The sequence below is a fragment of the Saccopteryx leptura genome, chromosome 6 (assembly GCF_036850995.1).
Source record: "Saccopteryx leptura isolate mSacLep1 chromosome 6, mSacLep1_pri_phased_curated, whole genome shotgun sequence".
Lineage (NCBI taxonomy): Eukaryota > Metazoa > Chordata > Mammalia > Chiroptera > Emballonuridae > Saccopteryx > Saccopteryx leptura.
This window is the reverse complement of record NC_089508.1, coordinates 145,390,866-145,405,692: the sequence shown is the minus strand read 5'-3', so window position 1 is coordinate 145,405,692 and position 14,827 is coordinate 145,390,866. Positions and strand designations below refer to the sequence as shown.

General features: G+C 34.5%; 2 protein-coding genes across 3 annotated transcripts in view; one reads left to right on the top strand and one right to left on the bottom strand.

The window, feature by feature from the left end:
- Window positions 1-14,827, bottom strand: part of COG5 (component of oligomeric golgi complex 5) — a 444,866-nt gene that overhangs the window by 346,770 nt on the left and 83,269 nt on the right. The gene's annotated exons all lie outside the window — the stretch shown is intronic.
- Window positions 3,195-6,702, top strand: GPR22 (G protein-coupled receptor 22). Its single transcript, XM_066342018.1, has 2 exons — window positions 3,195-3,458; window positions 5,195-6,702. The coding sequence occupies exon 2, from the start codon at window positions 5,221-5,223 to the stop codon at window positions 6,520-6,522; it is 1,302 nt and encodes a 433-aa protein (XP_066198115.1). The 5' UTR covers window positions 3,195-3,458; window positions 5,195-5,220; the 3' UTR covers window positions 6,523-6,702.

The following is a 14,827-nucleotide window of genomic DNA, read 5'->3' as shown; positions in this document are numbered from 1 at the left end:
AGCTTTATAATTTATAAAAAACCTGTGACTAATTCCTTTTTCCTTTGTCATATATATATATATTTTTTCATTTTTCTGAAGCTGGAAACAGGGAGAGATGGTCTGACAGACTCCCGCATGCGCCCAACCGGGATCCACCCGGCACGCCCACCAGGGGCGAAGCTCTGCCCACCAGGGGGCGATGCTCTGCCCATCCTGGGCGTCGCCATGTTGCAACCAGAGCCACTCTAGCGCCTGAGGCAGAGGCCACAGAGCCATCCCCAGTGCCCGGGCCATCTTTGCTCCAATGGAGCCTTGGCTGCGGGAGGGGAAGAGAGAGACAGAGAGGAAAGTGTGGTGGAGGGGTGGAGAAGCAAATGGGCGCTTCTCCTGTGTGCCCTGGCCGGGAATCGAACCCGGGTCCTCCGCACACTAGGCCGACGCTCTACCGCTGAGCCAACCAGCCAGGGCTTTTTGTCATATATTTAGCCAATAACATTCGTATATAACTACATATAATACTTAAACATAGCAATCCACTAACAGTACCCAGGTTAAAAATAACAATAGCCAGTTAAAATAAAATATTATGGTAAATTATCAGTATATGCCTACTGAATAAAAGAGTTACCAACGGAGAAGGCTGAACAGTAATCTAGGAAATAATGCATTTGATTGAATATACATGAAGAGTATACTAACAGAAATGGAATTTAAAGGAAATATTTAACACTTTGAGATGTTGATAACAATTTGGAATACAGAGAAGAAGAAGACTTGGATGCAAACTATATAGTTGAAATGAAATGTGGTTTACAGTAAAGATGCAGTGGCTTTCTATTTGTACAACAAAGAACCTCAACTAAAAAAATATGTATGACTAAAATAGTCTCAAAGCAATTGTCCAAGCTTTAAAAATAATATATACTCTATGTGAAGTTTTTCTCGCCCCCCCCCCTGCATTTTTTAATGTTTGGCATAAATGAACAACAAACCAGAAGAGAATACACACTTTTAAAGGACTGATTTACTTATATTCTATTTAAAAGCAATAAACAAACACTTATAAATATAGCCTTTTAAAAAAGCATCCTTATATAAAAACAGTGGGGGGGGGGGGAATGCTATACATATGAAGCACAGTTCAAGCCCAATACAACTGACCAATCAAAATTAGTGAATGCACTGCATCTCTCTGCAGTGGAGAGCAGCGACAAGGCAGGCTGTCATTCTGCAAAAGCTGCCCAGAACAGGCTTTCCTCTGAAAAGCAGTGCCATTCCTTTTTAGAAAGACTGAATCTAAATGTTGTCTCTGAAGACAAGAAGCCTTCAGTATGTTAAATTACTTTGATTATGTATTTTCAGACGTGTATTGATTCCACAGTAGGAAGAGTGAGAGACTGCAGCAGCCTCGAAGCAGCACTACATGTTCCATACATTAGCAGTTCTGCTGAAACAATGGCACAGTACAGACACATATTTTCATTAAGGTCTTATCGAAGAGATGTTTATGACCCTCTTCCCCAAGTACTCTACTAACAACTGAACAAAATGAATCAATCCAAACTGGAGACGCTTCAACTACATCAAGAATTTATCAAATCTTTAGCAGAGGTAAGGTTCCTTATTACATAGTATGTAGCTGCTTTTTAACTGGCATAGTGGGGTAAGATTACTTTGAAAAATTTCAACCTGAATTTTAAGAGCTTATTTGCTTAATTCTACTTATTGTTAAGCATGTATTTTTTAGATCCATTTCTTTTATAACATGATATATTTTATATGTAATTATAGGATGCTTGTTAAATATAAAAAATATTCTTTGTTGATTCACTATGAAGACATCAGCTTTTAAGTCAACTCCGATATACTTCCTTAATTGTCATCAATACAATTTTTCTAAAAAGATCCAGGTTTTACTATTTAGCTATGATTTATTACTCAATTTTTGGTTAAGTTTATTATTGGTCATGGTCATTGAAAATAATTTAAAGTTACATTTTACATTATCCTGTCATTTACATGAGCAATTCTTCAATGGAAATTTAAAATATCATGAAATCTGTTTTAATCAATCTAAATTCAAACCATGAGCTAACAGTAAGTAAGCTACAATATTTTACAGCAGGAAATGCTGTTAAATTTATTAGAGACGAGGGAATGATCGCATGTTTAGTATAAGCTTATTGCTCATAATCTCTGAAAATAAAAGTTAGCTTCAACAATGACAGCAGAAATCAGTTATTTCTAAAAATTACAGCTTTTTTTCATGGTTACATTTGCGATGTTAATTCTGTTATTAAATAACATATTTACAATCCTTGTTAGAGTAAAAGAATCTTTTATTTAAAGAAATCCTTAAATTTATGTATAAGCTGTGACTATAAAAATACTGTTTGCTTACTTTGGTAACAAATACTGAATATACTATTAAAATAAAACTACAGTAACTTTCAATTAATTGGAAATTATTAGAAACCCTATTTCTGAACCATTGTTTTTCTTTTCCACAAGGGCTCACTCACAGCAGCTAATTCAGTACTCACAACTGAAAATATGAAGAATGCATCTGACCGAGAATCTATCTCCCTAGCTGTCTGAACATAACCTGCAGGATATTCTTGTAACATATGATTTTAGGATACTAAGGAGTTAAAACCAGAGAATACAGGTCTATATTACTGCTGGAATATAACAAATCTACAATAACCATCCTGAGAAGATGCTGTATAAAATAGCCTCAAAAAGAAAAACAATATAATTGTAAAATCCTGAAGACAAAATGGTGAGCATTTTTAAAGAGGGAGTTTATACTTTAGCATACCAGAATTATGGAGCTACTGACTCTTAAAGAAACAATGAAACATGGAATGCCAAAATAAGAATGCCATACATTACCAGCAAGCTAAGTGAGCTTTAGCAAGTATTTTTTGCACTAAATATTCAGATATTTGTATTAATTGATATGACTAAAGGATTTTTTCCATTGGAGTTTTATGACCAATTATGTATCTTCTAATGAAAACAAATCAGATTACATAGCAGATGGTTTTTATCAAAAGATCATGGACTGGATTTATAAAATAAAACAAGTTAAATGATTGAGAAATCATTTCAAAAAAATCAAGACTGCTATAGAGATAGTGTGTAACAAAAGGATGACTAAATACATTTTAGGAGCTAGAAACCTTATGTTTCCTTTTTTGTTTTCACATGTTTTGGAAAATAAAGAGACAGTATCATATATTTCTGCAAAGAAACATAATTCCTATTATTTGAAGGGAAACATAATTCCTATCATTTGAAGAAGTTTCTTTTGGTCATGATGTTTTAAAACAAAACAAAAAATATTTTGTACTGGTCTTTAGAAATCCATCAGCCAACTAAATCTCACAATTCATGCAGTTGAAGTATTGGAGAGAAAATGAAAGAATTCCTACAAGACATGAAATAAAACACAGCTACTTCACTTTCGTCAGGTAAAAATTCATGTCAAAATCTTTCAATAACATCATGTAACAATTTGTGAAAAACTGTTGTAGTGAACCAAAAGGCCCCTAAGGCAACAGCAAACAGGTAGGTCAGAAGATGCATGCACCCTACCACACGGTTTTACATTTACCAGAAGAAGAAAAAAGGATTTTGCTCTAAGGAGATGTGTTTTTCTTAATTATCACCTAATTGACATTTCTGCTTTATTTACTTACAAATCTAACTGACGTGACAAAAACATGATATTTAATCTGTCAGTTCAGAAAATTTGGCACACTTAAAATTTTCCATTTTTATAGGATTTCAATGTTAGGTAAGACTTTCATTTACTTGAATATGTGCTTTTACACCAAGCTCAAAAGAAATTAATATGGCTTTCATTTGTGCTTCTGAAATATTACCTCTAAAATATTTATGCATAAATAAAAGTTTTCTAAACCTTGTAAAAGGTTACATCGAGTGAAAGGTTAATGTAAGTTCTGAAAATGATTAACCTTTATAATTTGTTTGATTATGATTTTGTAATGAAAATACTGTAGTTGAAATGTGAAATACAGTTGGTTGTATGATTTTATATTTTAACTGAATATACTACTAGTTACTGACATGTTAGCCCAGAAAATCAGACATTTTTATAAATTACTCTAAACCTCCACATATTAAAATATAAATTTGCATAAATTAGCAAAAGTTTTTTTTTTAAGTTTCCTCAAAATTATACACAGGGTGATTTACATAAAAGGTTCCAAAAGGAATGTGTAACTTTAAAAGATTCCTCAGAAAATAGGCCTCACATACTCCTTTTCCCTAAAATTTCACTTTTGAAAAATAATTCTGCTTAAATAAAATCAACTGATATAGTCTTTTAAAGCACTTCAAAACTGGTTATTTATTACTGATATTAAATTTTAATTTCTCCTTCCACAAAATTTAAGAGGGTGTGATCTCAAAATAAATCATTCAATTCATAGAAGTGATTATTGTTCCAAGCTTTGTGGTGTTTTATTTCAACATGTCTTTTTTCTTCTAATTTTTATTACCTAAGTTTGCCCACAATAAAACTTCAGTGAGCATTTTAACTACAAAATGTAGAACACTTATCCTTTGTCTACTCTGTGGGAAAAAAAAATCCAAATATCCCTAATCATACTATTGACTTTTGAATATGAATTTCAATCAAGAACATGAAAAAAATAATTTAAAGTAAACTAGGCTGTATGCCATCTAGCATTTTAAATGAACACTTGCCCTGTTCATCTGAAATCTCCCAGTAACAATTACACCTAGACTAATTATGCTAGAACAAATTAAAACAATGTTTATTTCATACCTACTCATATTTTAAAATGAAATCTTAAAACATGGGGCTAAAATTATTTTTTAAATACAGGGTAGTTTTATTATACAAAAATATACTGTGTTTCAAATAATAAGCTTGAAAAACCAAAATGAGGAAAATGTTTTTAGCATATGAAATAATTTTGATCTATATAGAAGTAATCCCTATATAGTTATTTCTTCAAAGGGAGAACCCAATTTCGTTCTACATCAAAATAACACAACATTATGTTTCTATGTCTTCCATTAATAGTTTATAAACTTAAAAATTAAACTAAGTATACAAAAAAAGGGTTGTGGGGTTTTTTTTTCAACAAAGAGCACATGTTTTATATATCATGTAAATTGCCAAATATCAAATAGTTTATTCTATTTTGCTTTCCAGGGGAAAAAAACAACTGCTCCAAAAGAATGTGTTTTCCCCCCATTCTGGAAATCAACATGCAGTCTGAATCTAACATTACAGTTCGAGATGACATTGATGACATCAATACCAATATGTACCAACCACTATCATATCCATTAAGCTTTCAAGCATCTCTCACCGGATTTCTTATGTTAGAAATTGTGTTGGGACTCGGCAGCAACCTCACTGTACTGGTACTTTACTGCATGAAATCCAACTTAATCAACTCTGTCAGTAACATTATTACAATGAATCTCCATGTACTTGATGTAATAATTTGTGTGGGATGTATTCCTCTAACTATAGTTATCCTTCTGCTTTCACTGGAGAGTAACACTGCTCTTATCTGCTGTTTCCATGAGGCCTGTGTATCTTTTGCAAGTGTCTCAACAGCAATCAACGTTTTTGCTATCACTTTGGACAGATATGACATCTCTGTAAAACCTGCAAACCGAATTCTGACAATGGGCAGAGCTGTAATGCTAATGATATCCATTTGGATTTTTTCGTTTTTCTCTTTTCTGATTCCCTTTATTGAGGTAAATTTTTTCAGTCTTCAAAGTGGAAATACATGGGAAAACAAGACACTTCTCTGTGTTAGTACAAATGAATACTACACTGAACTGGGCATGTACTACCATCTGCTTGTACAGATTCCGATATTCTTTTTCACTGTCATAGTAATGCTAATCACATACACCAAAATACTTCAGGCTCTAAATATTCGAATAGGCACCAGATTTTCAACAGGACAGAAGAAGAAAGTAAGAAAAAAAAAGACAATTTCTCTAACCACGCAACATGAAACTACAGACATGTCACAAAGCAGTGGTGGGAGAAATGTAGTCTTTGGTGTAAGAACTTCAGTCTCTGTAATAATTGCCCTCCGGCGAGCTGTGAAACGACACCGTGAACGACGAGAAAGGCAAAAAAGAGTCTTCAGAATGTCTTTATTGATTATTTCTACATTTCTTCTCTGCTGGACACCAATTTCTGTTTTAAATACCACCATTTTATGTTTAGGCCCAAGCGACCTTTTAGTAAAATTAAGGTTGTGTTTTCTAGTCATGGCTTATGGAACAACTATATTTCACCCTTTATTATATGCATTCACTAGACAAAAATTTCAAAAGGTCTTGAAAAGTACAATGAAAAAGCGAGTTGTTTCTATAGTAGAAGCTGATCCCATGCCTAACAATGCTGTAATTCACAACTCTTGGATAGACCCTAAAAGAAACAAAAAAATTACCTTTGAAGATAGTGAAATAAGAGAAAAATGTTTAGTACCTCAGGTTGTCACTGACTAGGGAAAAATCTAAGTTTCACCAAATCCACATTGAGAAGTTTCAAATTTAAATTGTAAAAAGTAAAATTACTGCCAAATATAAGAAAAACATTTTAAGTATTGTTTATGTTGTAAATTTTCAATGTAAATGTCAAGATTAGATTAGGTCATATATATCCAATTTTTTCATAACGTAATGTATTTGTTGCATGGCAGTTTGTTAAAGTAATATCGTGTATATTTTGTCAATATTATGTCCATCAGAAGATATTCATGTAAGTCATATTTTCTAAATAATAAATACATAGCCTTAAAACAGTGTATAACTTTAAAATGTAACTGACACAGGTATCCTTGCATATACCATATATAAATATATGTAAAGTATATTGTTTCTAAGCTATAAACTATAGATATATTTATATAATGACAACTGGAATAGCATTTTAACATAAGAACCATAATCACGGCTCCAAACAAATCAATCTAGGATTTTCTGTACCACTATACTGTTTTCTGGCATAGTCAACTTGCTATAATATTTAACGAACCAAAAATAATGAACCAGGTATAAAACTTTATATTTTTGTTTAATGTACAAACTGTAGAGTTTATCAGGATGTTAAAACTCAAGAATCAAAGATAAACAACCTGTATCTGCAAACCAAGGTAGAGAAACTTTGAAATTCAACTTCATTATGAAAAAGAGATTGATTTTCTAAGAACAAGGGCACTATGCCTATACTATATAAATAAACTGCCAATAAAGAGAAGGAAGAAAATTAAAGCACCAGCCTCTTTCTTCCTTTCTCACTTTGCCTAAACAAATGCTTGGAATTAATAATCTGCAGAAAAAACAGTGCATTAAAATAACTTTATTCAAGTTGAACTTTTTGTTTAATAGAAGTTAACTATTAAAATCTGAATACAAGGGAGAAAAACTTAAGAAAGCCAACTATTTCTTATTTTAGATACATAGCAACTTTAGAGTAATACGATTTACACAATATTTCTACCCTTTCATAGCTCCCAAATGTTTCAAAATACAGTAGTTCTAGTTCTACTCTGAAAATCATTAAAGTGGCAACAAATCTTGTCAATTTGCTTTATTCTACACCACTTAATTTAACTTTTGTCTCCAATCCTCAATTCATGTTGGAAAACTATAAAATTACTAATCCTAACTATAGCTGTCAGGTTGGGGAATTCGTATCAAACAAATATTTTCCAACTGTAATAATCTGATTTCCAGGACTGTCAAGTATCACTGAATCAGAAAAACAATAAATTAAAGTAAGCAAATACTTGCTACCTTATCAATGGTTAACTGGACATTTTTTATTCTACTTTTTAACACTGTATTCAATACATCAAGTAGCAAGTATTTTAAATTAATTTTTATATCAAACAGTCAAATAATATATTACTTTTATACAAATAAATGAGATTCATCCAGTCCCATTTACTGAATACCCTAATCCTTGGGAAAATGATCACCATGCAATAATTGAATTCCCTGAATTTACACAACAAACTTAATAGTAATTTACTTCTGATAATAATGCTAACATTGTCAAATCTCAGCAAGGCCAAAATTACCCTCTTTTCTACCTATATTCAACTCTTTTATAGAATTAAAGAAATGATTCAATTTAACCAAATGTAGCATAAGACTTTTTTTTTTTTGGTATTTCTCTGAAGCTAGAAACGGGGAGAGACAGTCAGACAGACTCCTGCATGTGCCCGACCGGGATCCACCCGGCACGCCCACCAGGGGGCGACGCTCTGCCCCTCCAGGGCGTCGCTCTGTTGCAACCAGAGCCACTCTAGCGCCTGAGGCAGAGGCCACAGAGCCATCCCCAGCGCCCAGGCCATCTTTGCTCCAATGGAGCCTCGGCTGCAGGAGGGAAAGAGAGAGACAGAGAGGAAGGAGAAGGGGAGGGGTAGAGAAGCAGATGGGCGCTTCTCCTGTGTGCCCTGGTCGGGAATCGAACCCGGGACTTCTGCACTTATTTTTGAAACCCTGAATAAAAATTAAGAATTCACAAAGACATTTTAAAAATATTCATTTGATAAATATATTTGGCATAAAATATCTGCTAATATATTAAAATTTTTAAACTAATTTTATACTTGGACTACTGAGCATATAATTTTAAAATTTATTTTTAAAATCTTTATTAAAAATCAGACATTTTTAGAGTTTTCATATTAAGAGAAAACCCTTTGTGTATTAAATATTTTTTAATCTTCAGGTCTATATGCATGCCAAAGAATTCAGTTCAAAAACATTTTTCTAATATATTTACCTTAACTGCTTTCAAACCCTCTTATTCTCTGTAATAAGACATCTAGCAAAGTAAGAAATAAAAGGCAACTATTATAATGTTGCCCTCTAAACTGTTATTATCTCTACACTTGACATTGAAACAGAATTAACAAGCAGTTTTGCCCACCTGTAATGATCTTCCAGCAATACAAAAGTGTACTCACCAATTTACAATAAAGAAAAATCAGTTACCAGACAACTTCGAATAGCTTTATCATGTTAAATAGTGTGTAATATGTACATCAAAATCATATTTATAAGTTTAGCTTTTTTAAAAAAGGACACATGTTTACAATTACTGACCTCAGCGACCTCAGCTTAAATGAAAGAACAAGAGAGATAATGTTTTTCTTGAATGTTGGTTTTATGAAAAGAAAATTTTCCTCATGATGACTTGCAACACATGTATAAATTTTTCACTTTACTTCAAATAACTTTACAAAAAAAAGTATTAATGATAATTGTTCATGTTAGAATTTAAATTTTAAATTCTACTGTTAGTAGAGGTAACAGAAACTTAATGTGGGATCCTTCTTAAAATTGTTTTCCTGCCCATGTTACAAATCACAGACACAGATATCAATTTCTATTAGTTAACTGAGTTAGTTCTTCAAAACAATAGAAATAAGTATTATTTTAAAAACTAACCAAAGACAAGCTCAACAAAATATGAAACTGCTATTTTCTCTTTTGTTTTGTTTGCTAACTTAAGGAGGTTATTATTCTACCAACTAGTACTCAACAGATGTTCAACCTATTATGAAAACTGAATTATTTATGATTATGCTTTTCTTTAAAAATGGCATTCATAATAATTCTGTACTTCTCACTCATCGTAAGTCAATTTTTAGGTATGTGGTATATTTTTTTAGTGCTCCCAAAAAAGTATAGCAACACTTCAGTTCTCTAGACATTAAAAAAAAAATCAAACTCATTTAACTGAGATTAGACTTAAAACTGAGAACCTAAAAGTATAAGAAAATAGGTACTCAGTAGTACTTTAATCAACATAGTAATTTCAAGACTACTTTCCAAATTCAACGGAACTTTTGGTTCTATTATATTTTATGACTGTACATTTAAATAAGCTTTGTAATTCAATTAACACATTATGGTAATCCTTAAAATGTAGAAGGCATTATAGCAAATATTCATACAGAATAGTCATTACCCCCAGAACTTTAATCTAGAATCAATGTTAAATAGTAATATCTATTTAAAAAAAAAAAAGGCAGAATGTGATAAATGCTACAAAAAAATAAAGTTCTTAATAAACTTAAGACAAAAGAAATTATGTTGGATTTAAAAACTTAAAACAAAAGCATTGTGAGGGAAGCTACTGAAGCATATTCTGGAAATAGTAAATTGTTTTCTTTAAAAAGAAAGTAATATAGCAGTGAGAAGTTACCTAGTAAGTTAAATTGGGGCCAAGAGACAGAAGGCCTTTCATGCCAGCAGAGAAATCTCAGCAGGGTATAATACTATACAATGAGAAATGAGCTACAAAAATAATAATAATAAATACTAATATGAATAAAGAGTTGACTAAGATAGAAATGGGAAGCTGAGAAACCAAATTGTTGCTGAGTAAAACCCGAAAGATGGGAAGCTGTTGCCATTACCTGGAGAGGTAATGAAAGGCCTGGCAGTAGCTCTGCATTGGAGCAGAGAAATGTGGCCGGCAAGTGAGGCAGAATCAGAGGCGGATTAAGGTCAGTAGAGGCCCCAGTGCATAAGAAAATATTGGGCCCCTTAAAAAAGAGAGAGACAGGGAAAATAAAAATACATGTTTTCCATATTTTAAATAAATAATAAATATTATGTACTATTAATGTTAAAATTGCACATATGAAACCAAACTGGTTTCATTAGAAAAAAGTGTAAAATTGGGGTTTTGTGGGGCCCCTCAGAAGTCAGGGTACAGGCGCTCGGTGCACTCGCCGTTAAATCCACATCTGGGTAGAATCAACAGGGAGTACCAACCAACCACAAAGACAACTGTTATAAGTGATTAAGAATTAAATATAGCAACTTCTCTGGCCCCTGGCCCCTGGACCAGAGACCCTCGTCAGGCAGGATGGCTGTACTAAATAAAGCTTTCATTGTTCCAAAAAAAAAAAAAAAGAATTAAAAATAGTGGCCATAAAAAGAACCATAAAAGACCAGATTATCCTCAATGATATAAGAACTTTTGAATTATATTTTGTGGAAAGTATACCAATAATAATGAGAAAAACAAAAAATTCTGGCAAAGCAGAAAATTCAAGAATGTTTTAGATATTAGAAACTATTCAAAATGAGCCTGATCAGGTAGTGGCACAGTGGATAGACAGTTAGCCTGGGATGCTGCAAACCCAGTTTCAAAACCCCAAGGTGTACAACTTTAGCACAAGCTCGTCCGGCTTGAGTGTGGGCTCACCCAGTTGGAACATGGGCTCACCAGCTCAAGCACGGGGTTGCCAGTTTGAGTGCAGGATCATAGACACGACCAAAGGTCGCTGGCTTGAGCCCAAGGTCACTGGCTTGAGGAAGAGGTCACTGGCTCAGCTGCAACCCCCTGTCAAGGCACACGTGAGAAAGCAATCAATGAACAACTAAAGTGCCACAAGTATGAGTGAGTTGATGCTTCTCATCTTTCTCCCTTCTTGTCTGTCTGTCCCTTTCTCTCTCTCACTAGGAATGAAAAGAAGGAAGGAAAGAGGGGAGGGGAAAGAATGAAAGAGGGGAGGGGAGGGGAGGGGAGGAGAGAGGAGGGGAGGGGAGGGGAGGGGAGGGGAGGGGAGGGGAGGGGAGGGGAGGGGAGGGGAGGGGAGGGGAGGGGAGGGGAGGGGAGGGGAGGGGAGGGGAGGGGAGGGGAGGGGGAAAGGAAGAAACCAAACAAAAAAAATATATTCAAAATGAAAATTTCAAATTGATGTTTTAAACTACTTTATATTTTGCATACTGGTTTCTTCAGTTTTTCTACTAAATACCTACTTTCTTCCTCAATAAGTTTTAATTATAAAAAACTATAAACACAATGGGGAGATTTCAAGGCATATAAAGCAAAAAATATGAGTACCATCCTTTGCTTTTTTTTCTTTTTAAATTTTTATTTACTGATTTTCAGATAGAGAGGAAGAGAAACATCAGTTTCTTACTCCACCTATTCATGTCATCACAGATTGATTCTTATATGTGCCCTGACCAAGGACCAAACTTGCAACCTCAGCATGTCTGGATGACACACTAACCAACTCAGCTACCCTGCCAGGGTCTGCTTTTCTCTCTCATCTTTTATTTATTTAGAATTATTTTTATTTATTTATTCATTTTAGAGAAGAGAGACAGAGAGAGAAGGAGGGAGGAGCAGCAAGCATCAACTCCTCTATGTGCCTTGACTGGGCAAGCCCAGGGTTTTGAACCGGCAACCTCAGTGTTCCAGGTCGACACTTTTATCCACTGCACCACCACAGGTCAGGTTGGGGTCTGCTTTTTTCTAATAATTTACTATAAATATCCATTCAACTCATTATATACGTATCTACTTCATTCTTTAATAGCTGCATAAAATAATTTTAAAAATTAAAAAACATAACAATAGTACTAAAATATAATACTGATAAAATATCAAATACTTAAACTATTTTTCTATTAAAATAAATAGCTTCAAGCTATAGTTCCAGATCATTTTGTTAAAGGTAAAAAAGGTAACTTGGCCAAATGTGAAGCACATTATTTATCTAAATGGTGGGAAGAAGCACGGGAAAAGCATAATGCATTTTTTTTCTTCCCTTCCACTAAATAAGAAAAGAAATAAAAGCTAAAAAAAACTTTTGGAGCCTATTTTCTTTACATTTCAGAGATGGATCTTTTTTTATTTTATTTTTTCTTTTACAGAGAGAGAGAGAGTCAGAGAGAGGGATAGACAGGGACAGACAGACAGGAACAGAGAGATGAGAAGCATCAATCATTAGTTTTTCGTTGCAACACCTTAGTTGTTCATTGATTGCTTTCTCATATGTGCCTTGACCGTGGGCCTTCAGCAGACCAAGTAACCCCTTGCTTGAGCCAGCAACCTTGGGCTCAAGCTGGTGAGCTCCTGCTCAAACCAGATGAGCCCGCACTCAAGCTGGTAACCTCGGGGTCTCGAACCTGGGTCTTCCGCATCTCAGTCCAATGATTTACCCACTGCGCCACCGCCTGGTCAGGCCAGAGATGGATCTTATATGTACTTAATTCTGAGTATAAACCCCTATGGAGCTGCACTGAATTCTAAGAAAGCTCAACATGATATAATAATAAATGTTAGGGGTTAAAGGGACTCAGATAATTATAAAAGAGAAAATTAAATAGGAAAAAAATATAAAATACTCAGAGATGCTTAGCTCTTAGAGAAATACAAAGAGAACACAGAATTGTTGGTCAGAGTTCACAAAAAATACTAATTTGAAGACTGACTTGCTTTGAAAAGATGTGCAACATCACTAATCAGAGCAATGCAAATTCAAATCACAACAAGATATCACCTTACACCTGTCAGAATAGCTATCGTCAACAAATGAATAAACAACATGTTTTGGCAAGAATGTGGAGAAAAGGGAACCCTCATGCACTGTTAGTGGGAATGCAGATTGGTGCAGCCACTGTGTAAGAAAGTATGGCATTACCCAGAGGCGGATTAAGGTCAGTTGAGGCCCCAGGCAGAGAAAAAAATATTGGGCCCCTTACATTAGAAAAAAGTGTAAAGTTGGGGTTTGTGGGGCCCTTCAGAAGTCAGGGGCTAGGGTGCATGCCCAGTGCATCCGCCATTAAATCCGCCTCTGGCATTACGTCAAAAAATTAAAAGCAGAACTGTGTTATGATCCAGTGGTTCCACTATTAGGAATTTAACCCAAGAAACATGAAACACTAATTCAAAAGAATATATGCACCCCTATGTTCACTGAAGCGTTATTTATAGTAGCCATGATTGGGAAGCAGCCCAAGGGCCTATCAGTATATTTGTGGATAAAAAACTGTACTTACATTTACACGGTGGAATACTACACAGCCATAAAAAAGAAGGGAATCTTACCCTTTCAACAGCATGGATGGACCTGGAGAACATTTTGCTAAGTGAAATAAGCCAGTCAGAGAAAGACAAATACCATATAATTTCACTTATATATGGAATCTAATGAACAAAGTAAACAAAATAGAAACAAACTTATAGATACAGAGAACAGACTGACAGCTGTTAGAGGGGAGGGGGGTAGCAGGGGTGAGTAAAAAAGGTGAAGAATTACACCCCCCCCCCAAAAAAAGATACAGACAATAGTATGGTAATGGCCAGAGGGAAAGTCAGGCGGGGAAAGGTGGAAAAGGGCAAAGGGGGATAAGTGGTGGCAGTGAGAGCCTTTACTTTGCGTGGTGAGCAGATAATGCAGTGTGCAGATAACGTGTTACTGAGTTGTACAGTTGAAACCTGTATGGTTTTATTAAACAATGTCATCCAATAAATTCAATTTAAAAATAAATAAATAAATAAATAAATAAATAAATAAATAAATGAAATTTTTAGCCTGGTCAGTGGTGGTGCACTGAATAGAGCCATCCACATAGAACACTGAGGTCCCAGGTTTGAAACCCCAAAGTTGAGGCTTGAGCACGGGCTCACCAGCTTGAATACGGGGTTGCTGACTTGAGCGCTGGATCATACATATGATCCCATGGTTATTGGCTTGACCCCAAAGGTCGCTGGCTTGAAGCCCAAGGTCTCGGCTTGAGCCCAAGGTTGCTGGCTTGAGCAAGGGGTCACTGGCTTGCCTGGAACCCCCCTATCAAGGCATGTATGGGAAGCAATTAATAAAGAACTAACGTGACAAAACTATGAGTTAATGTTTCTGATCTCTGTCCCTTCTTGTCTGTTTCTCTTCTCTCTCACTCACTCTCTTGCTAAAAGAAATAAAATAAAAAATTTTAAATGAAAGAAAAAAGGATTCCAATCAATGCAAAGAATGTTTTTAAAAAAGAAACT

Coding starts and splice junctions, on each gene's coding strand:
- GPR22 (XM_066342018.1), top strand. CDS start 5,221: ATGTGTTTTCCCCCCATTCTGGAAATCAACATGCAGTCTGAATCTAAC.